General features: G+C 43.7%; 1 protein-coding gene across 15 annotated transcripts in view; it reads right to left on the reverse strand.

Moving 5' to 3' along the window:
* STS (steroid sulfatase) overlaps positions 1-24,236 on the reverse strand; it is a 175,039-nt gene that overhangs the window by 134,918 nt on the left and 15,885 nt on the right. For 8 of the 15 annotated variants that reach the window (XM_084844249.1, XM_084844242.1, XM_084844247.1 and 5 more), the window contains 2 exons: positions 9,456-9,636; positions 4,284-4,405 (listed from right to left, as the gene is read on the reverse strand). The exons of 1 other annotated variant lie outside the window; for it this stretch is intronic. In XM_084844249.1, coding sequence (XP_084700375.1) covers positions 4,284-4,405; positions 9,456-9,601 — 268 coding nt within the window. In that variant the 5' untranslated portion in view covers positions 9,602-9,636. Of the gene's footprint in view, positions 1-4,283; positions 4,406-9,455; positions 9,637-17,021; positions 22,705-24,236 lie in introns of those variants that run through there. 6 more of the 15 variants (XM_084844250.1, XM_084844244.1, XM_084844246.1 and 3 more) reach the window with 6 other exon arrangements.

The raw sequence follows: 24,236 nt of genomic DNA on the forward strand, positions 1-24,236 counted from the left end.
CAGTCAAGTTATTTTGGCACCTGAGGCAGAAAATTCCCCCATCCTGGCAGTAAAAATACAGCAAACACTGAACAAATAATCAACAATTTGGTGCCCTTTCATGATGTCCCAGATCACCTGCCTAAGGCGACTGCCTCAATCTGCCTAATGACTGGGCCCCATGGCTTACCTTCTTGGTTCAATGGTTCAAGAATACGCCAGGGCACAGGATGCCTTGGAGCAAGAACCTGTTTCCATACACTTAAGAGTATTCAGAATATTGAAAAATATTTTAATTACAAACAACAATAATATATCAAACAAAGTAAACCAGCCAGCCAGCTGTACCAGGAGGATCCTGAGCCTGCTTCTGCCCCCGCCAAACAGGTACTTAAGGCGGGGCTGCCAGAGGTGGCGCCAAGTGTGGCGCCAAGTGCGCACTTAGCATCGCACGGAATAGCACCTGAAGACCCACCCACCTGCCTCCCCAGAGACATCAACAGCCACAGATACTAGCAGCAAATAGCAGCAGCAGAGGGCAGCAGCTTTAAAGACAAGGGGAAAGGGGCAAATGTGGACTTTATCTGCTCCTTCTTAGCCGCTGTTCTCTTTTATCTCTTTTATCTCTGATATTCTTTTACACTGTTGAACATTTTATACCCTAACATTTTAATATGTGCCTGGGAGGACTATTGGGCAACTCAGGGGGTCGGGGAGGTGCCACTATAACTGTGGTCACGGGCAGGGGGAGGTATGGTGTTGGGGGATTAACAGGCCAGATGAGGAGAAGAGGGCTAGACACCTTACAGCTGTCCCCTCTTCTGGTTCTTCCCCCAACCTGATGGTTCCTGGCAGCCTTACCAGTCTGCCCTCAGGTCTGGTGCTGCTGCGGCTGCTGAATGCCAGGTCGGCCCAAAATAAAATCTCCCTCATCCATGATTTGATTGTGGATGAGGGGGCTGACCTGGTATGTATTACTGAGACCTGGGTGGGGGAACTGGGAGGGGTCACTCTCTCCCAGCTGTGCCCTCCTGGGTACTCGGTGCAGCACCAACACCGACTTGAGGGTCAGGGAGGGGGGTTGCCATGATCTATAGGAATTCAATCTCCCTCTCCAGGCTTCCTGCTCATTCGAGTGCAGATCTTGAGTGTTTGTACCTTGTGTTGGGTACCCGGGACAGATTAGGGATTCTGTTGGTGTACCACCCACCCCGCTGCCCACCAGACTCCCTGCCTGAGCTGACGGAGGTGGACTCGGACTTGGTGTTGAGGACCCCTAGGATGATGGTCCTGGGGGATCTCAACTTCCATGCCAAGGCCGCTGTATCCGGGACTTCATGGCCGCCATGACAACCATGGGGCTGTCCCAACATGTCATCGGCCCAACGCATATAAAAGGACACACGCTTGATCTGGTTTTCTTGACTGGGCGGGAGGATGGTGATCTGAAAGTGGAGGAATTAACATCTGTCCCTTTGTCATGGTCAGATCACTTCCTGCTGAGGTTTAGACTCCTGGCAGCCTTCCCCCTCTGCAAGGGTGGGGGACCTATTAAAATGGTCTGCCCCCAGAGATTAATGGATTCTGATGGATTCCAGAGGGCTCTGCCTCTGGGGGCTTTTCCTGCTGGTATGGCTGGTGCTCCTGTCGAAGCCCAGGTCGCTCTGTGGAATGCAGAGATGACTCGAGCGGTTGACACGATTGCGTCCAAGCGCCCTCTCCCTCTGAGCAGAGCCCGGCCAGCTCCTTGGTATACACCTGAGCTGAGGGCAATGAAGCAAGAAGGGAGACAGATAGAACACAGGTGGAGGAAAACTCGTACTGGGTCTGACTGAACACAGGTTAGAGCTCATTATCAAGCCTACTCTGGGTTGTGGGGGTGGCAAAGAGACAGTTCTTTCCCACCAGCATTGCATCTTCTCAGTATAATCCAGCGGAGTTTTTCCGAGTGGTTCGCGGCCTGTTACATTCTGGGCCAGGGAGAGAGATGGTGGAACCCTTCGTGGCATGCTGTGATGAGTTTGCACGGCACTTTGAGGATAAAGTCGCTCAGATTCGTCATGAATTGGACATCACGATTAATGCAGTTCCATTGGTAGAGGTGTTTAGAGCACTGTCTGGTCCAGTTTTATTGGATGAGTTTCAGTTACTGAGGCCTGAGGATACGGACAAGGTGCTTGGCCAAGTCCGATCGACCACTTGTGTGCTTGACCCTTGCCCTTCATGGCTTATTAAGTCAAACAAGGAGAGGTGTCTGGCTGGGTCCAGGAGGTTGTAAATTCCTCCTTGAGAGAGGGAGTGGTGCCTGCCGCTTTAAAAGAGGCGGTAATTAGACCACTCCTGAAAAAGCCTAACCTGGACCCAGAGGATGTTAATAATTATAGGCCAGTGGCCAACATCCCCTTCCTGGGCAAGGTGCTTGAGCGGGTGGTTGTAGGACAGCTCGAGGCACTGTTGAATGAAACGGATTATCTAGATCCATTTCAATCGGGCTTCAGACCTGGTTTTGGAACAGAAACTGCCTTGGTCGCCCTGTGGGATGACCTCTGCCAGGAGAAGGACAGGGGGAGTGCGACCCTGTTGATTCTTCTGGACCTCTCAGCGGCTTTCAATACCATCGACCATGGTATCCTTCCAGATAGGTTGTCTGGGTTGGGAGTTGGAGGCACTGCACTACAGTGGTTCCGCTCCTACTTGGATGGCTGATTCCAGAAGATGGTGCTGGGGGATTACTGCTCTGTGCCATGGGGTTCCACAGGGCTCTATTTTATCCCCCATGCTGTTTAACATCTACATGAAACTGCTGGGGGAAATTATCCGGAGGTGTGGGCTGAGGTGCCATCAATATGCAGATGACACCCAGCTCTACATCTCTTTCTCATCAAAACCAGGTGAGGCAGTGGCTGTCCTGAATCAGGGCCTGGGCACGGTAATGGCCTGGATGAGGGCCAATAAACTGAAACTCAATCCAGACAAGACGGAGGTACTGTTAGTGGGTGATTCGTCTGCCCGGCTAGGTGATATTTAACCTGATCTGGAGGGGGTTGCACTCCCCCTAAAGGATCAGGTTCATAGTTTGGGGGTGCTCTTGGATCCAGAACTGTCACTTGAGGCACAGGTGAACTCAGTGGCACGGAGCACTTTTTCTCAGCTTAGGCTGGTATACCAACTACGCCCTTATCTGGACAGAGATAGCCTAGCTACAGTGATCCATACTCTGATAACTTCTCGTCTGGATTACTGCAATGCGTAGTACGTGGGGCTGCCTTTGAAAATGGTCCGGAAACTTCAACTGGTCCAAAATAGGGCAGCAAGATTGTTAACAGGGACTGGCCTGCGAGCTCATATTACGCCAGTACTTTTTCAGCTGCACTGGCTGCCAGTCCATTTCCGGGCCCGATTCAAAGTGCTGGTATTAACATTTAAAGCCCTTAACAGCTTGGGGCCAGGTTATGTGAAGGATCGCCTCCTCCCATATGTGTGCCCAGACCTTAAGATCATCCTTAGCGGCCCTTCTCCGTGAGCCCCTGACAAAGGAAGTGAGGCAGGTGGCTACTAGGAGGAGGGCTTTTTCTGCTGTGGCACCCCGGCTCTGGAATGAGCTCCCTAGTGAGGTTCGCCTGGCACCTACATTGTATTCCTTCCGGCGCCAGGTGAAGACCTTTTTATTTTCCCAGGCATTTTAGCATTTTAGCTTTCTAAACTTTTAGCTTTGCTGTTTTAAATCTGTATTTTAAACTCCTGCACTGCTGCTAGGTTTTATTGTGGTTGTGTTGTTATATTGTGGTTTTAATGTTCTATATATTTTAAATTGTTTTATTGTGTGCCGTTTGGTTTTAATTTTTGTGAACCGCCAAGAGAGTTTTGGCTATTGGGCGGTATAGAAATGAAATGAAATGAATGAATGAATGAATAAATAAATAAATAAGATAAACCAGGCTGCTCCATAAGAAAAAAAAATCCAAAATATCAGCCTGGCAATTCCCGTATTAGGATTAACCAGAAGATGCAGACTTCATGACTTCCAACATCAAGATAGCCTTTCAATGTCGGCCTCTTCCCCACTTCTCCCCGCCACCTGCTTCTGTAACTTGCTGTCTTCTTCTTTTTTTGAAAATACTTTTTATTCTATTTTTTTATCTTTATAAATGAAATAAACAATACCAACAACCTAACTTGCTGTCTTCTGAAGAGATCTGGAGAGGCCAAAAGCTTGCCCAAAATGTTGTGCATATTTGGTAGATCCTAATAAAGGGATTGCCTGATAGTGGATTTTGGAATAAAAATTTACGAACATACTTTACCTGTTCTGACGGGATACCGGCCTGTCAAGAAAGCTGCCCTGCTTGGGGTGCATAGTGGAGAAGGTACGATATGTTGAGTCAGTTGTGTTCCTTCTTTAGCTAACTTGTCAATATTGGGAGTTCTGAGGGGGAAAACAGCATTTTAATTGCATCCTTATTCTGAATATGTAGAGCTGAGGGAGTTCAGACTATTTAAAATTCTCATGATGTTCCTCTAGATCAGCCTTACCCAACCAGGTGCCCTAAAGATAGTTTGAACTGCAATTCCCATTAGCCTGAGGCAACATGCCTAATGGTCAGGGATGATGGGAGTTGTAGTTCAAAACATCTGGCAGCTACCAGGTTAGGGAAGGATGTTCTAGATTGTGATTTATAGAACAAATACAGCATATGTAGAACAGTTAGGTGGCACAGAACTACAACACAGTGTGTGAGTGTGTGATGATGATGTTAGCACACTGTTATCAAGTAAATCTAAATTTGAAGGAATATGTGTTTTGAAACAATCTGTCAGTCATATGCCTCAGTCAATTGTATTTGTGCTCTGTTCATCTGTGCTTAAATATGGGAGCCGGGACATTTTCACTACACATGTGTCTTTCTTCTCTCGGCCTACATACATTGCATGCTTAAATGGAAAGAGTTTTATATAAGCAAGATAATATATTCCCTTCTTCACAATCCTAGTGGTTATCAAAACTGCTCAAAGCCTTTGTACTTGTGCAATAATGTCTGGCCACCCTTATTCATGCCTTGGTAACCTCCAGAATGGACTATATGGAGCTGCCTTTGGAGACTGTTTGGAAACAGCTGCTAGGCTTTATATGGAAATTTATGTTGCCAATGTTACCCCCCCCCCCCCCCGACATGGACTCCCAGTCTAATTCCAGATGCAATTCAAAGTGCTGTTCATTTTCTTTAAAGGCTTAAACAGCTTGGGGCCTGGGCATCTGATGAGGTGGCCACTTACAAATCACCAAAAGGGCAGAGGGAGGATGTGACTTTGCATAAAATTTGCATGTGCTGATTTATATGTATACATGCAGATTTAGAAATAATCACTATAATCTGAATACAATTGAACTGAAATACAGTACTTCTCACCATAGTTGGGAAGACTGTGACCAGGTAGCCTGTGTATCTGCTCTGTCCACTGTCCAGGTGCTAACTCTTGACAGGCATCTTCAAGGTTCCTGCTCTCCCTTCTTATGGTTCTTTCTCTTTAAAACAGACTTGGACTGCACTGGACAGCCCTTTAAACAGAGGACACCTTCAGATATAGGACTATCTTCTAACAGTATTACACCTGGCCACCCTAAGACTGGAAGCCTGCCTGGACACTGAGATGATCTTTGGAGGCCTCCCTCAGTCTGCACCCATCTGCCTGCAGGAAGGTGATAATGGGGAAAAGGACCTTGCAGTCTGCCTATTAAATGCAGTCACCAGGAAGCTTGCCAGGTGCCTGCTCTGGTGTATTTCAGTGCTAGGTGATAACCTTTTTATTTTCCTAGACCTTTTATACTTTGAATTGTGCATAATGTTTTTTTATTATTATTATGCCACTTTTGTCTGCTACCCTTTTGATTGTAATGATGTTTTTTCATGTATCTTATTGTTTTATTTATGAACTACTCCAGAAATATTTACACTGAAGGGTAACGTATACATTCTTAAAATACATAAATAAAGCAACATAATCCTATATGCACTTGCCTGGGAGTAAGTGCTGTGAATGAATGGGACTTACATCCAAGCAGACATGCCAAGGATTGTGCAGCTGATCTATTTAGCAGACTTCTGTGGGAAGTGAACCATGAAACATTGGTATGGCATTTGTTTCTGGTTTTGTTTGTTTTAAAGCTGACCAGTATATGTGGTCAATAGCCTATGAATTTATCACTACTCTTTATTGCATGTAATTGTGCAAAATAATGCATTATTATCACCGGTCTTTAATGCACATTCTATGAAAATGGGTAGCATACATACATTATATATTACTGATTTGATTTGATTTGTACCCCACCATTCTACTAAGAAAAATGGCACATTAGGTGGCTTACAATCATAAATAAAGCTTGATTAAAACAATAATAAAATAATACATTAAAACACAATTAAAACAGCAATAACAGAATAAAAACACATCCAACCCAACAGACCCACTTACACACCAAGGGCTTGCTTGAATAAAGAGGTCTTTGCCTACTGGCAAAAGGACAGCAGAGAGGAAGTGAACATAGTATATCTCGGCAGAGAGTTCCACACCCTGGGAGCGGCCTCTGAAGTATTTGAGAACTCCCCTTCCACATGAACAACTATCCTCCTGCAACTTTGCTGTTTCCTTACTTAGGGACACCTATATGCTGTCTGCCATTTTCAGAAGAATGGTTCACAAGGAAAATAGGAGGATTAGCACATCCTTTTTTGGATAGCCTCAAAATGTAAATTCTGCTCACAAACATCCTTGCACTTATTCTTCTGAAACTTGGATGGCTCGATCCCCACAGAATGGGCAAATTTCACCTAATTCTGCTAAGAAATAAAAACATTATCGGCAGTTCCCTTAAAATAACATCAAAATATAAAGGTGCATGGCACAAAAAGAGAGCCAGTGTGGTGTAGCGGTGCGAGTGTTGGACTGGGAGCCAGGAGATCCGGGTTCTAGTCCCCAGTTGGCCATGGAAGCTCACTGGGTGACTCTAGGCCAGTCACAGGCTCTCAGCCCAACCTACCTCAAAGGGTTGTTGTTGTGAGGATAAAATGGAGAGGAGGAGGATTATGTAAGCTGCCTTGGGTTCCTTGCAAGAGGAAAACAGGTGCGACATAAATGCAATAAATAAATAAAAACCTCTGCACTTATTTTTCTGAAAAGTAGCAGGCGTAATCCCTTCCTAAGGGGCTACTATGCCTGCAAATGCCATCCACTTCTGACAAACAGAAAAAGGTTATAGCCACTTTTTAATATCTCACGATAGTTAATAGGAGGCACAAAGCTTTGGATTTCCGAATCTTGACTGCGGTTCAGTGCCAGAGTCAAAGCAGATGGCCTCCAAATGGGTCCAAGCAGAATCAGGCCATTTTCCAAAGCACTGAATTAGGCTCTGAATCAAATCTTATGGTCGCTTCACAACTCTAATGTTCGCTACACTCCAGTCGCTCCTACCCAAACATATTTGAGCAAGGACGATAACATAACTAAGGGTGCACACTTACATGGGAGTAAGTCTCAGTGAAAACAATGGGACTAAGTACTGAGTAAATATGTATAGGACTGCACTGTAAGAAGTGCAGCATTATATTTTGATCAAAATGCTTTTTAGCTAGGGAATGAACCTGTCAGTTTTGCTTTCTCCCACATTTGATTTTTTAAAGCACAAACTCTTTCCATCCTGTTTCTGAAGACTTTGTGGATTTTATATATTCTTATCAAAAATGAACCCAACCAAATTTTCATCAATTCCTAGTTGAAACTATGTTTTCTAAAGTATTTCATATAATGAAGTGGCACAGTGTGGTGTGAATTTGGAATCTGTGAATAATAGTATAATCACGTTGTTTCACATTTTTTGCAAAGCAGAATTAGAGAAACACCACCACCAAAATTTAACATATTTTTACATATTTTTGAAACATTCTTTCTTAAACCCTGGCTTCTTCCCCTCCTCCTGGAGAATCAGGACCTGAATTGTTATCCAGATCTTTGTTACCTCACAAATAGACGACAGCAACATGCTCTACATGGGGCTGCCCTCAAAAGGGTTCAGAAGCCACAAGACATGCGGAATGCCACAACATGTCTAGACGTGGATGCAGGTAGGCATGAGCATGATCAACCAATATTGCACTCTCTCCTCGCTTTGCATACTAGCTTTCAGGCAGTTATATAAAGCTTATATATTTAGTGGTGGGGTGGGGGTTGAGCTAGGAATTCCTGAGTCTTTGGAATTGCTTCTGAGTTCCATGCTGTAAAATAGCTTGGACTGTTTGTTTGTTTTAGCTTTGCTGTGTATTTTAGAAATGTGATTTCTATTGCTTTACAATGTTGTTGTAAATCATATTGAGGGCTTTCTTGTGTGGTGAGGGTGGCTGGATTAAATAAACAAATAAAAATGATAGTAAATAAACTTGATTGTTTTCTGTCCCTCCAAGACTATGAATTTACTTCTAATGCATTTGGTTTGTGAAGTAATGATATAGAATAAATATTTTCGAGGACTGGCTCCAGCTTTGAGGGGTTCCTAGGCAAAGTGTCTCCTGGTCAGTGCCAGCTCTAGGTTTTTGAGGGCCCTTGGGCAAGACACCCTTAATAGGCCCCCTCCCTCAGTGAGTCTACCTTCCCATCACCATTGTCACCAGCTGCTGTGGCTTCTCATCCTCTTTCTCATCATTGCTACCACGTGCTTGCTTGACAGGCAGAGAGCCAGGGAGCAAGTAGGTGGTGGCACTACTGCTTCTCCTTCTCACTACCACCATTGTCTGGGCCAGAGTGAGATCACAGGTTGCAGTGGTGAAGAGGGAGAGCAACTCCAGGAGGCTCTTGTCAGTGGGCTGCTGCTGGAGTGTGGGCCCTCAGCAGGTGCCCAACTATGCAAAACCTTGACATCAGCCCTGTCCTTGGTGAAGCTCCTCCTCTATCAGTACGCCATGGCAGGCTTACCCTAGCTGTGGTGGCAGTGCTCCAAGTAGCGTTGGACAGCTGGGTGTAGCCACACTTTAATTTCTCATGATGCCTCAGGGTAGTGCTATCTCATGGGCATCGTGGGAATTGAAAGAATGACTAGTCCAGCCATGTCACAGTACTGGAAATGTAGGGCTAGGAAAAATAAAGGGGAACCAGGGAAGACAGCAAGAGTGGGCCCTACCAGGGTGTTTCGACACTGGCAGCTGCCCAAGGATGCCAGCCTGGTGCCTGGCCGGTTTTTAAATAGTTTTCATTTCTGACTGCAAGAAGCAAATAAAGGTCAATCAAACAGAGGACTACATTTTGTTTTTCAATCCAAAAAAAGGCAACCTCAGCTAACTTGTGGTTTCTCTATTATGATTTTGATGTTCCGCAATCTCTCTGACCATAAGAAACTCCCTGTAGGGCTGTTTTTCGGTCACTGCAGCCAAACATTGTAGAGTATTTAAATAAATTAGGCACGTAGATCACCAAGAGCGTTAGCAAACCTTAGAGTTGTGTTTCCATAGCATCCCAAGTCTCCAATGCCAAGGTCATCAGCCATGAATAACACTATATTGGGCTTTGGAATCCTTCCATTTATTCCATTGCTTATTTGCCACAGATAAAGCATCATATGAAAAAGGAGCAACATTCTGCTGCCTTAAGGTGAAATTGCTTCAGAGGTACCTGTTTTAAAAAAAGAATGTTGTTTTATGCACTAATTCTTTTCAAAATCATCATAATAATTTGACCTTGCAGATACAATAAAAACAATGAGCTTTAATGAGCTTCCGCCATGCATTAAAAACATGGTTGTTCAGGCAGGCGGGTGGGTTAGGGTATTTTTAGAAATATGATGTTTTTAAGTGTAGAATTTTATTGTTTTAAATTGTTTTTATTATTGTACATCACCCAGAGTGGCTGGTTGACCAGCCAGATGGGCGATTAATAAATTTAATAAATAAAAAAATAAATAAAATACCAAAAGGAAGCAAATTTCCTTGTGGTTCTAACAATTATTCATATTATCAGAGTTAACAAGCACTATGTTGAACCTGGTCTTTCATATTTTAAATGTTTTTATAATACCTATATTTTCACCAACAGATGAAGCGAAAGATAAAAGCTAAACTTTAACAAACTATGGGAACATACCTTTCATATATTTGATAATGTTCAAGGACTTTTGAACATGTTGTGCCTTAGTTTTATTCTCAAACACAGAATGAATAGAACTACAATCTAAAATAAATCCACATACAAAGTTTCCATCTGGGTTAAGGTGAAGATATGGAAAAGAGAAAAACAAATAAACATGGTGCCCTTGTATTGCATATTTGTTAACAGTAATTTATTTTAGCTGCTTTATTTCAAAACACCATAGCATCAAAGACCGTAAATGGATAACTCCTACTTCAGAACATGACAAACTATAGGGCATTACAGACTAGAGGCTGCTATTATGCTCTTTATTCTCTGGGTTCTTGAAGCTGCCAGAGGCTGCACTAGATACACACCTTGTATTTCAAAGGTCTATGATCCAGTATAGGGACTGTGTTTTTATCTATTTCTCACTGGATTGTAGACCTTCCATCATGGGTTGCAGAGTACCTCAGGCATGTGTAGTGAAGCTTAGTCTTGCTAGAACTCTATGGGACTGTCTAAAGAGAGGAAACCTTTGAGCATATGGGGAACTCATCTGGAACCCCAATCCCACAGTGTTTCAATTTACATGGAAGCTGACATGCCTGGTGCCCTAAAGGGCTTCTGCCTGGGCTTCTCCCATTCAGATGTCTATGTCAGGAGTGCTTCTAAGCACAGGGAGTGGAAGAGCAGTTCAGATTCTGAACAGCAACCACCAGACATGGGGGAGGTATGTTCCCAGGCTATCCAGATATGGATAGGCAGGCTCCTCAGGTTTCAAAGGTCCAGCTGGAGGAAGGTCCCCCATCACCCCCCCATCCCCGTGAGAGGCAGCGAACAGGGAAAGGCGGTGTTTGGCGAGTCTGAAATAATAGATGCAAGGCACAGACGCAGAGCCAGGAGGGAGATGGCAGGGGCAGAACTTAGAAGGTCTTCCCAATTGGCCCTGCGTGAACAGCAGTGCTTAGAAGCCTCACGAGAGAGACCTCCCCCCACCCCTTAAGTTAGGCTAGTGAGCCTGCCTTTCTTTCAAACGGTGGGCAACTTGGGCAACTTTCGCAGCTACCTTTTGAACCCCCTGAAGGCATTTCCTTGCAGACTGAGAGTCACTGAGAATTTGCATCTGTATGACCCTTTGTGGTAACGGAATTAAAAGCTGTAGGTGGGGAAGCCTCTTGTCTGTGTTTGATTCAGCATTTGAAGAGCAGTGGGGGCAAAGGGAAACCTGACAGTCTATATGTAATGTGTAGATGTTGGAGTGAAGCCAGGGGGTTGCATGACACATGGATAATGTGTGAAGTGCATTTCTGATGGTGCTTGAAGCGATGAATGTAACATAGCTGATGGTTCATGCCAGCTGGTAATCTCACTTGATTACTGAAAAGCACTCTACGTGGGGCTGCCCTTGCACCTGGCTCAGAAGTGCAGCTAGTGAAGAATGCAATGGCAAGAGTGCCCAGTGCAGCACTTTTGTACACATTAGATGTACACAGTATACCTGTTTTAAAAGACCTCCACTGGCTGCCTATTAACTACTGAGTCATGTTCAAGATTATGCTGTTGACATACAAAGTGCTAAATAACTTGGGACTGGGATGCCTAGCAGACCATCTTCCCCTATATATACTCAGCTGACCTTTGAGATCTTCAGAGTATTGCTGTGCTGAAATTTCTCCCACATTTTTTTCTGACTATTCTCATTCCATTTGATAGAAAAGAAATTACTTTCGAAAAGAAATTCAAAAGAGAAGAAATTTCGGAGAAATTCTCATGGGTTGGGTTTGGAATTCTTGTGCTTGCTTTACTTATGAGGTGGCTGAGGAGTGTACAGAGTTCCATTGTACAATAATCTCTGTGGCAGCCTGTAGCCTCCTCAGCTTCCCGCATTTCAGTTAAAGCCATCATGAGGATCATCACAATTCCTCCCATGGGGCTTTTTCAGTTCAGGAACACCAGGTGGCTTGGGAGGCTGCTGAGCAATGGAAAGATGTGTAATAGAGAGAGACACAGCACCCTTGGCCACCTCTCAGGGATTAGGTAAGGTCAAAAACCAAAAGCAATTCAAAATTCTGCCTCAGAAAAGTGGAAGCCCCAACAATGCTGATGCTGTTCCCACTTGCAGGAGTACAATAAACCAAAAACCTTTAGGAAAAAAGAAAGAAAGAAAGAAAGAAAGAAAGAAAGAAAGAAAGAAAGAAAGAAAGAAAGAAAGAAAGAAAGAACCTGTGCTACAACCCCGGCCAATAGTGAACCCTATCTGTGAGAAAATGTTGGAGAATTTCTCCTCCCCTAGGAGAAATTCAGCAAAATTGTCCCCCCAATTTCTCTGCCCACAAACGGGCTGGAGAATCTTGAGAGGCCATTTGCGCACAGCCCTACTTCAGAGGAGGCCTTGTTGGCCATGAACAACAGAATGTCACCATGTAACTTCTAGAAAGTGGGCCTTCTCAATAGTGGCACCCACCCAGTGCTGGTTCCAGATTTTTGAGGCTCCTTAGGCAGGAGTGGGCCAGAGCAAGAGGCATGTGAACAAGAAAGTTGCAGCAGGGAAGAGGAGGCACAACTTCAGGGGGCGCTTGTCAGTGGGCCGCTCTGGGGTGTGGGCCCTCAGCAGGTGCCTGACTATGCCTCCCTGTGCCTATCCTGCGCACACCTCCACTATGCAGTTCAGGAAACAGAAAATGTGGTGTGTTTTAAAAGTCTCTGAAGACGAAATTTGCACAGGCTTTCTCTGGCTTTTATTGCTGTACTTGTAACTGTTTATTAATAGTGTGTTTTAAACTGTGATTTTTAAATGCATTTATATGTAAACTGCTTAGATATTTTATTATATTAAGCAGTTTACAAATATTATCAATGAACAAATAACTGCCTTTGCATAGTTTGGGTGTGCGTTCTTGTGCCTGAAGAAAAGTCATAACAATTGTGAGCCGTCTTTTCAAAGGATGCTAACTTGGCAAAAAGCTATAATTTCATCTGTTCCCCACCCCCCTCACATTCTCTGGGACACAAAGCCATAGCTCTCAACAGCAACCAAGTCTTCTAAAGAACACAGGCTGGGTGGTGCTGTATGACACTCTTTGAAAGCAAACCAACAAGCACACTTGACGACAGAAAATAATGTTCGAGAAGCATAGTAGTCATCATTGTGTCTGCCTCGAGGTAAAGGGTTTACCCATCTAATTAAAAATAATAGACAAGTTAAGCAAAATGAAGACTAAGCAAGCAAGCAAAGCATTAATAGTGAACATCTCAGCTAATGATTGAAACCTGCTGAGGATCAGTGCTGTAGTGGTACATTTTGAAGTGCAGGCATTTATCAGCTGCGCCGCAACTCCAAGGAGAGTCCCAAAGTGCAGGAAGCTGTGTTGATCCATTATCTACAAACTAGTTCTAGCCATTTTAATCTCTACCAGAAGCAAGTTTTTTGTAAAGCTAATGGGTCCGAATTGCCCAGCCAAGACTTTGCATTTCAACAGGGAGCTGGGAAAATTAATATCCCCCGAGCTACGGTGAGGATTGCAGCTAAGCTCAGAGGGGACAGGGAATTATGAGGGGGGTGGCAGATGACGCCAACATCCCTGCCAATCAAAAAGTACCAGCACTGCATCCCTGTGAACCCTGGCTACCATTCAACTCATCGGGAGCTCCTTTTTGTGAACAGCTATAGGAGCACCTATGTTCATTTTACACCTTCTGGCTAATGAGCAAGGCGAGTGGGGCATGGCGATGTGAGGGCCAGAGCCAGCAGGCATTTACTGTATGTGTTCAAGGAGTTACTGAATAGGCCTTATATATATTGGAAATCAATCACATCACAAAATGCCCAGTTAGTCAGATAGCAATAAATGGAAATGCTGCATCCTTATGCCTCGCAAAGTCTACAGTTTAATTGTTAGCACACTGATAAGCATATCAATCCCTATTTGGCACGGTCAGACCACATTAAGATCCGCATTGGAGGCCTTACTCATGTAACTGCTAGTAAGATTTACCAAGTTGTATGGCACAAGAGAGAGGGCCTAATTGATGGTAGTCCCCCGGCTCTGGAATTCCCTTCCACATAAATTGCCCTTGAGCTCTTCAGTTCAGGCTCTTCAAACAGGGCTTCAGTGCTGCCTTCTTTTAAGAGTGTGACTGTTTTTAGTGACTTAAAACTGCTTCCAAATAATTGTGACTGCAAAATTGGTTTGTCTAATGTGTCTCTGTTATCATTTACTGTTATGTATGCTGCTTTGCCAGGGCATGGCCCTGGAAAGTGACCCAGAAATACTTTAACTAAATAAATATCCCAGACAGATAATAGCCACAGGGACAAAGTGACATGCATTGAGGTTATTTCACCCTGTTTAATATGCCTCAAAGATAATAAATCCCACTTCAGTCCAATCCCATTGCTCAATCCAGCATTGGTTTCTCCTCTCTGAATGCCCCTATTGACAGAGATTACACTTGACTCAATTATAACACAAAAGACAGCAGATGCTACACAGGAAATGCAATGTGTTCAAGAGTGCTGCAAATGAAACTGTATTAACTGTCCATAACATGCCACTCATACAAAACTTTTTTTTCTGCCTCACAATGTCTAGAGATTGGCTTTGTCACACCACACCCCATATTCCCCTTCCCTTTACGATGATCTCTTTACTGTTTGCAACCTTCCCTCTGGTCTTCTACACAATAAAGTGACACTTCATGAGCAGTTGTAATCTTGTACATATACTTTCACAGGCAGAGGAAATAGTAAGCTCAGTCTTCTCACATATTAGCTGCTTGTCATCACTTCATCATTCCAGAAACACATAGCAGATGTAGCCCAGTTTGTTTTGAAGAAACTTCAAATCCATTCTCACCTCCTAACACATTTTCAAAGCATGAATAACTGGCTGATCTTTATGATATTTCTTTAATTCAACATGCCACAAAAACGTTTCAGAAATTCTCCCCCTGCTTTCTTGTACAGTATGTGAAATGTTATTACGTAAACAATCAGTATTCAAAGGGGAGGTTTTCAACATGCAAATACAGAAAGTACCATGACAAACTAATTGGTTTAAGGAGTTACCAACAATATCTATGAAATGCAAGTATTATACCCATCAGATTGGACAAATAAAATATTCCACAGTCTACACTAGGGGCCCATCTACATGGGGCATTTACTCTGGTCCTATTGCACCCCCAAAATGATCATGGCAGATGACGCACGCCCCTTTCCATAGCAAGTGTGGTTTTCATGCCTTAAAAACTGATATATTATAAACTTATTTTGTGGTGGATTTTTCCCGTTGCAGTGGTTTCAGTCTAGTTTGGGAGTCTGTGTGCCCTGAACTGCCTTCAGTGTGGGCTGGGGGCAACCAGTGCTGATTGGCAGAAGGGAAAGTGGAGGGACATGAAAGGGGGGACATGAGGAGAGGATTGCCCAAACATGTCTACGTGGAAGTAACTCCTTCCCTGCAATGCACTTTACCCAGTCTGAGCAGGGGGGTTGGGAGAATTCCTTTGCCTGCTCTTTTTGCAGTTTCTGGACCAGCAAATGTGCACATAGGTATAATGAGTTTAAAAGGTGTTTGTCTCCAAAGAAGCCTTCGTCCTGCTTAAAAAGGTTGGGCAGAAGGGGGGATGTTGGCTAAACATGTCTACTTGGAACTAACTCTTCACCTTCCATTGCACTTCATTCAGCACGCACGTGAGGAACAGGGCAGGGGGCAAGCCAGTTTTTAAAATTGTTCACTCTTTTGTAAGAGCAAAGGTACGAAGGGCTGCAGTGCAGGCCAGTGGGCAGGAGGTAGTGGTGCTAATTGGTGGAAGGGAAAGTTGCCTCATGAGAGGGTGGACATGAGGCTAAACATGGCTACTCAGAAGTATCTCATTGCCTTCAACAGCACTTTGCTGAGTATGGGAGCAGAGAGGGGTCGGGAGAATTTAAATTTTCAGACCAGCGTATGTGCACAGAAGTCGCCCACCGCCTCTCCTCATCTGCCCGCTTTTTTGTGGTGGTGGTGGCGGTGGCAGCTGCTTTGGAAGAGCACAGCCATCAGCTTTCTCCCTCCTGCCCACCCTCGTCCCAAACAGACAGCTATTGATTCTGGAGAGTCGACTGGGTGGTGAGGGTGGGGGAGAGCTCTCCTTGTTCCCCCTCATCCTCATCATCCCTTGGCTCCAACCTGCCTCCTTTAGTAAGAGGAAATACTAGCCAGAACGGGTGGGATGGGTGGGGGAGGCTGCGTGAGTTCGGGAAGACATTGGTGGCACCTGTTTCCTCCCTTCACTGTCAAGAGATCCTCATGCCTGCTGCTGAGAAAGGGTGGACAGACACACTGGATAACCATGCCTACTCAGAAGTAACTCAGTGCCTTCAACTGCGCTTCATTGAGCACATGAAGCCTGTTATGGTAAAACTCCACACTTACAGAAGAGCAAAGCTATGCACAGCCTTACTGATTTTAAAAGATAATCGCCCCCAAATGACCCCTACTCCCACCGAGAAAGGGTAGGCACAGAGGAGAGGTGCCGGCTAAGGCATGTCTACTCAGAAGTAACTCGTCATCCATTGCACTTCACTGGGGGGGCGGGCAGGAAGCAAGCCTCCACTCATTTGCTGCCCTGCACCTATGCAGTTGATGACGTTCAGTTCTCCTCACGGGACTCTGCCCATCCAACCCCCAACTCATGCGGCTGCAGGAGCTGTTTGCCCCATGAAAGCGTTTTCTAAAAAACTGTATACACTGTTTTACTGGCTTCATTTGCCATGGGAGAAGCGAACCCGATTTCACAAAAACCTGGATTTAAAAGGAATCACCTCAGAAACCATCTCCATGTCGATGGGCCCTAGGAGTAACTATCCTGAACCAGAGAAGAAGGGCTAAACTACATGTTCTAATAATTGCATGGGTGTAGCTGACTTGGGCAGTTTTATATGTTACCTGGAGCCAGTGGTTGCTGTTGTTGCCTCTAGGAGTTTTTGTCCATTCACAGCATGAGAGTTCATTGTGTGGTGGTGCACCACTCACTGGGGTATATCTAGGGAAGTATAGATTTTATTAACTCCATTCCATCTGTTTCGTGGATTTCTAGGTGTCTTTCGTTCCATCATCCATATGTTGATGGAATTGGAATTTTTTGTATGACAATTTCATTCATTTGCAAATGCGCACTTGTGGTAATATGCACAAGTGCACATTTACACAAATCCCCCCCCCCAAAAAAAAGATCTGCGAGACTCGGGAAAAGCCATTCCACTGTGGAATCCACAGGTCAGATTCACAGGAATCTGATCTCATTTGAATCCATTGCAGATTTCTCTAACATCCCTAGGTATGTCACTATCCAATCTGTTTTAACACATGGATTTTTGGCTTTGTGAACCACTCAGGGAACGTGTGTGGATGGGTAGCCATATAAATCCAACAAAAACAACAGCAGCAGCCCCAACCCCAACAGACATTGCTGGAAGCAAACGTACTATCACAAATCATGAGTAAATTTGGAAATAGATCAGGATACTTGTGAAGTTATATTTCATCTTTTCCTCCCATTTTCATGCAATCAAAATTCATGCATTTTCTGCCACCCTACCATGACATACACGTGGTCTTTGCCGAGAATTATAGGACTGAGTGTTGAAAACATTTTTGCAAACCAATCCCAGAATTTGCACATTTGTAGCCATCTAAAAGGTTTCCAGTGGCTTAAAAATGCACATGCCTGCATAGGACCTGGGGCAGAACTCTCTGGGTCAGAGCCCAAGCAAATGAAGCGAAGCCAGGAGCATAGCTTTTATGCTGAGTTTTGGAATTACTTAAAGTGTCTCTATATAAAAATGTCTGAGTGGAGAAAAACAGTTTTGCCCTTTGCTTTTTTTTTTTGCTTCGGAATACTATAAAACTAGCTACAGTCTTCTCTATTGCTGAATTTTGGTAGGCAAGAAATGAGAAAACCTATTACCTTTCCAACCTTGCAAATTCACCTTCCAGCCTCTGTCCAGACTAATCCTACAAAATAAATCATTAAAGAGCTAGAAGGTCTCATGCAAGCAACATAGAAACAAACCAGGAAGCAGACTACAGAGTATAAATGGGTACAGATTATGGGATCAAGTGTGGATTGTTTCCCAACAAGAACTCTATCAGCAGAGGTGATGTGTTGTGTGTATTGAATGTTGACTATTGAAGTCAGGCTTCACACTGGAGTTGGCTGATTTATTCACAAAGGGCAGTATCCAATGATGCAAATTATGTTGCACTACTGTATGGGACTTCTAGCGCAATGCCAATAGTGTTAGCGTGTGTGATGTATTTTTAACCCTGGGTGGGGCGGGGCGGGGGGTTAAAAAAAGAAAGAAGTATCTATTTTAGTCATTTTCTTTTTTAAACCCTCAAGGAGAGGTGGAGAATAAAAGAATCTCAGGGGAGAAACTGGTGATGGGGAAAAAAGGGTTTAAACCTCCCCCCCACCCCGAACACCATGGTCCCAATCCGAATTGAGACAGCATGTGCTTACACAGAAGTAAACATGCAGCAGTGAATCTTCAGACTTTCCGAACTGTGCAACTGCACAATTCTGGAGAAGATCCCCCACAACTAGTAACAAATATTACTAGTTGCCCCACACACATAGCACCCTTTATTTTGTTGCTGAAACAGCAGCTCATTGTGTGTGTTGGGGATGGGGGAATGAAGGGAAGAGCAGCAGCAGTGGGGAGAGGTTCAACTGCCTTCCAAAGTGAGGGAGAAATGGGGCTTTCTCACCAGCCTGAAGCCATCAAAACATGCCCCCGGTAACATCACCTTACACATCACACAGCTGCACACCTCCAAAACTCCACAAGCTCCCAAAATCAGGCAGCCACACCACTGTGTGTATGTGTGCGTGCGTGTGTATATTATGCTGCACCAGAAAATAAATAATGAATTTTCCTCAGTGTGAGAAAACACGGGAGAAGTGGGGGGAAACACGAGATGATATGACACATTGCAGGAGACTAATGATGTCATGTGGGCAGCCGAAAAATTCCCGCAAACAAGACAAGCTGATCGCACCTTTAAACCCCTGTCTGGATGAGCCCTAAGGAAAGAGGAAGAAGGGAGAGTCTGAAGGCAGTGTTGCTTTTAAGAGGACTGTGCACAGTTAATTTGCTATGCCTGAATAAAAAACATGGAAAAGACAGCCAACAGCCAGAGGACTAACAGCTGCTGGTAACTTGTGACTCGTCCTTTCCAACAAGGATGATGAGCAGTTGTTCTGTGGATGGCTGCAAAAGGTCCCTGGCTATTTTGTGGTTGTTTTTGGAATGTTTGGGGGTTAATTCCATGTCTTTGTTCTTTATCTTGTTTCTTTTCAACATGAAATACTATACATTGTGTAAACTCACTGCCTAGAACATTAGGGACAGGCTGAGATATAAATTAAAATAAGCAGCCTAATAAATAAATGATATACATAGAAGATTATGAGAAGAATACGTTCTTCACATAAGAAGTATTACTATTGAAAAATATTACTTATTTGATATAGTTGTTTCGTCATTTATTAAATCATGCAGAAAATTGCATGTTAATACCAACCTTGCCCCCCAAGAATTGCATTCAAATAAGGTAGTCGGGTTATTTGAAAATTACTATTGCTTTCCTTTATGCATTTAATCTACACAACTTTCAAAAGGAGCCAATAAGTGGCTATCAAAAAGTCTAAGAAACCAAGGATAACTGCATGCAAACTAAATTAAAATGGAAACAACTTCTTTAGTTTTGTTACGGCTTATGGGCCCAAACAAATCAAATACTTATAAAGTCTCCATATTGTACTGAAAAACATGTACACACTGCTTGATCAGGGCCAGCCCAAGACATTTTGCTTCCTGAAGGAGAGTAGCAGAATGCTACTCAAGATGCATAGTACATTTAAACCCTAGTTGTAGGTTCCTGATGTAAAACTTAGTTCTTCAAAATCTCAGGCTGATTTCTCATACCCAAGGAGGCTTCATTTCTTACCAGATTTCCACAAATATGCAGGTAATGCTCAGTGTTCCCTCAGTCTTGTCATACTGACACTCTCAAAGAGTGGGAAACCATCTAGCTTCTGCAAAGGGAATCACCCCTACCTTGAGAAGGCTGTCTCTGCATTCTGCCGTTCAGTCCACGGTAGAAATTCTAGAGGTGGGACAGGGCTTAAATTCTGGAAATAGCCAGACTCTGAGGATTGTCCCTGTTGTTCTCAGGGATATTCTTCTCCACTCTAATTTCCTTGACCCTCAGCATCTGGCTGAAATGGCCTTCTTATTCAGATGCTGCCCTGTTCTACCAAGCTGTTTGCCTGCTGCCAGTCATACTGATCTATGAAATGTCCTTACCCTGGGAGCAAACACAGAGGCTAATCCTGACAGTGCTGGTGTCAGTTCTGGCACAGCACTGTGGTTTGTGCCTGCTACTGGACATAATTCCATGGTAGAAGTGGGGTGTTTTTCCCGAAATGCTCCTTGTAAGTTACTCTGATTTTAAAAGGATTAAGAGCTCAACGGGACCATTACAGAGAGGCCAATTCAGCTTTCATGAACCTACCCAGGTTCCAGGCTATATGGAAATCCCTAGATCTGATTCATAGTTTTGGCACCAGTACTAGCCTTTCTGGTTGATTCAACTAGCAGCATCATGGTAGTAAGACAGGCAACAGCAAATTTTATGTTACTATAGAAGAAATGGATAAATGCCCATATGAATCAGATGTACAGAGCAGCTTCAGATGTTATAACTTATATTGAGAACAGAAGAAATGATCCATGCTCTCCTCACTCCATGCAAATTGTAACATGTTAAACCGCTTGGCCAAGCTACACAGGAGTATAGACAAAGTAATGGCATCTGTTTGCTTGCAGAATCTCTTAATATTTAACATTCACAGGTTTCTATTAAAGGTGATGCTTCACAAGGGGGTATTTTTCGCTGGTGCATTGCTTTGATTCAAAACAGAAATGAAATCCCCTTTCCAGAAATAAAACACACTCCTATGGGGGGGGGGGTCGATTCTCAGGAAACCGACGTATCCTATGGCCATCTAGCCACTGACTAGTGGCCCTAGGGTTGCTCCCTAATTGATTTTTATTCTCTCATATATGTAGAATAAAATGACTGAGTATGTTTAACCAGGCAACACATTAACCAAATAAAACTGAAAATATCATAGGATTAATAAAATAAACCCAATAATTAATGTATTAAGGTCTTTCAGATAATAAATAAATTTCACAAATAATCAGAAAAGAGAAGAATGCCCACATAAGTATTACAGAGGCTGAAAGAAATAAGCCCTAATAAAATATCTTTTATTAAAAAAACCACACACACACACACACACACTAATTCTAACTATATACAAAACATAACTTTATGGTATTAAGATTTAAACATTTCTTTGGAAGATTTGGGAGTGAAAATACATTGCTTCTGCTATTATCTCATTCATAGGTTTGACTGAGTAAACAGGTAAGTTTTAAAATTTCGACAGAATGGTAGAAAAGCCTGGTCTCCATTATCAGAAACAGTAGACAAAGAGCTGGCCATAAAGCTGTCCAGCCTCAGGAATGAGGGAGGTCTGTAGTCTCTGAATTAAACCCAAAGGGGAAACCCAAAGACATATACATATACATATATATATACATATACACACACACACATACACACACACACATATATATATATATAGAGAGAGAGAGAGAGAGAGAGAGAGAGAGAATTTATAAGTCTTGTATCAAACAATTCAAATTTTGCTGTTTGCATCGATTGTGCTATTGCGCTGGCATAGTTATTCACCCTAGAAACCTTATTTTAGTAAAGCTCAAAGACCTGTCTCATTGTTCCACCCAGGATTTGGTATATATTGGATACAAAAATTCAATACAGGTTAAATTTTACTGTGCAAATAGATTGTTTTAAGATTTCTGCCCACACACACACATGCACAGAATGTTCAACTCCAGGACAAGGAAGAGCATTTGGGAAATATGCAAAGATGAATATCCGGACAAGGAATCAAATGAGATAAGTGCCAGTCTGAACACACCTTAACTCTTGCTGCTGGATTTACCCAGCAACTCAACATAAAACATTAAATAAAACCAGATGATGTGCTCTCACTCTGAAAACACCTACATTTTTAATTATATTGTTCTTCCACTGGAAAACCTAGATTTGATCACATAGTCACCTAGCCAACAATTGAGGCTGTAATTTTGGTTTCAGTTTTTCCTAAAGACAATGCAAGACAGTGCAATCGTCTTGGTTGTGGGAAAGGAGATTTGAAAGTATTTCTAAAAGTATATTCTACTTCAGGACTGGGCAGACGGTAGATCTCCAGAAGTTTGGGGCTTCAACTTCTAGAAACCCCTGCCAGCATAGCCAATGATCAGGAATACTGAGAGTTGGAGTTCAAAAATCTGGAGATCTACTTTCTGCCTACCCCTGTATTGTGCAAGATATATATAATAGAAATCCTCTATTTATGTCTACCTACATTTTTTGGTCACTGCTTACCCATTAATCTGTTTTATTATATCCACTCATGGACAGTCTTTTAATATACTTGCTTACCTTCCATTAACCTCAGCAGGTTTCTCTGTAAGAAAGATTATTGAAAGAACTGTTCAAATCCCACAAGCCATGAAGATAACGTAAATAGCTTATTATTGTCTGTTACCTGTTCTTAACTGGAATGCTTTGGCTAGGTTTCACTGCAAATCTATGTTATGTAACATATTTGCTCAAGGAACCTAGTTTAAAACTTCAAGCTTGCTAAAGAGATTATTTTAGGAAAAGCTTCTAACAGTCCACTAGCTTTCACATTGTGGAAAAACAATCTCCAAGTAAAAATTACACATTTCTTGAATATAACTTTTTTGAGCGTGCAACGGCCTAAATGTTGGGAAAGAAATCTGTCCTTCACAGCAAGGGAATGCTATTCTTAGGGATCCCACGGCTTTTCCCATAGATCTCCGCTGCTATCAGACTCCGAGTTTTAAAAAGCTTTTATCACTTTTGTAACATACACTACACAAGAGACCCAATACTCTTGTAAAGCATTAGAATCTTCTCAGATCACTTCATTTTGCTTTACAACAGATCTCGTGTCAGCAGGGGCTGCGCACATGCAAACACGCGCAACCCCCCCCCCCCAAGATCACTGGGGTGGTGGGAGCAGTACTGCAGGGTTTCTGAGGGAGGTGGCAGCTAAACCGTTGTCTCCCCACCCCCACCCAGCAAGCCTGACAAGCAGCGCTGCTTCTGTGTCAATGTTGACGGTGTGGAAACAGCAATGGCTGCTGCTTCAGGGTACTGGAACATGGAAGAGGCTAAAGTCTCCTCCTCCTGGCAACCCCGACCAACAGCGCTGCTTCCGCATTGCCATTTATTTATTTATTTATTTATATCCCACCTTATTTCCTCCTTAAGGAACCCAAGGCGGCGTACATAATCCTCCTCTCCTCCATTTTATCCTCACAACAACAACCCTGTGAGGTGGGTTGGGCTGAGAGTCTGTGACTGGCCCAAAGTCACCCAGTGAGCTTCCATGGCCGAGTGGGGACTAGAACCCGGATCTTCCAGCTCCCAGTCCAACACTCTCGCCACTACACCACACTGGTTCTGCGCCACTACACCATTAGCAATGTGGAAGCAGTGATGCCAGCTGCTTTCGCTTTACCTTCCTGCTCTCCTGACAGAGAGAACAGAATAGCGGCACAGAAGCAGTGATACCAGCAGCTTTGAGGTTGCTGCAGGGAGGATGAATTGAAACCTTCTCCTTCTCCCAGTGACCCGACGAGCATTGCTGCCTCAGCACCACTATTAGCAGGCTTTCCCCCCACCGCCCCCAGCGACTTGACAAGCATTGCTGTTTCTGCACCAGTAGCAGCTTCCTGGTCACTGGGGGTCACGGAAGCATTGATACCAGCTGCTGCAGTGTTGCGGGGGAGGAGAGGGCTGGCTGGGGAATGCTGGGAGTTGTAGGCCTTTTCTTTGTCTAAACATGCATAGGATTGCGCCCTTAGTGACTCTGATTGGTATTAGCAGTGAATAAGCAGAGATGCTGAGCATCAGCAGGGAGAGGGGAAGAATTCAACAGCAGCACAGAGTATGAAATATGTCTGGGGG

This window comes from Heloderma suspectum, chromosome 3 (assembly GCF_057233095.1).
Source record: "Heloderma suspectum isolate Gila_16-S chromosome 3, 16-S_ref, whole genome shotgun sequence".
NCBI lineage: Eukaryota > Metazoa > Chordata > Lepidosauria > Squamata > Helodermatidae > Heloderma > Heloderma suspectum.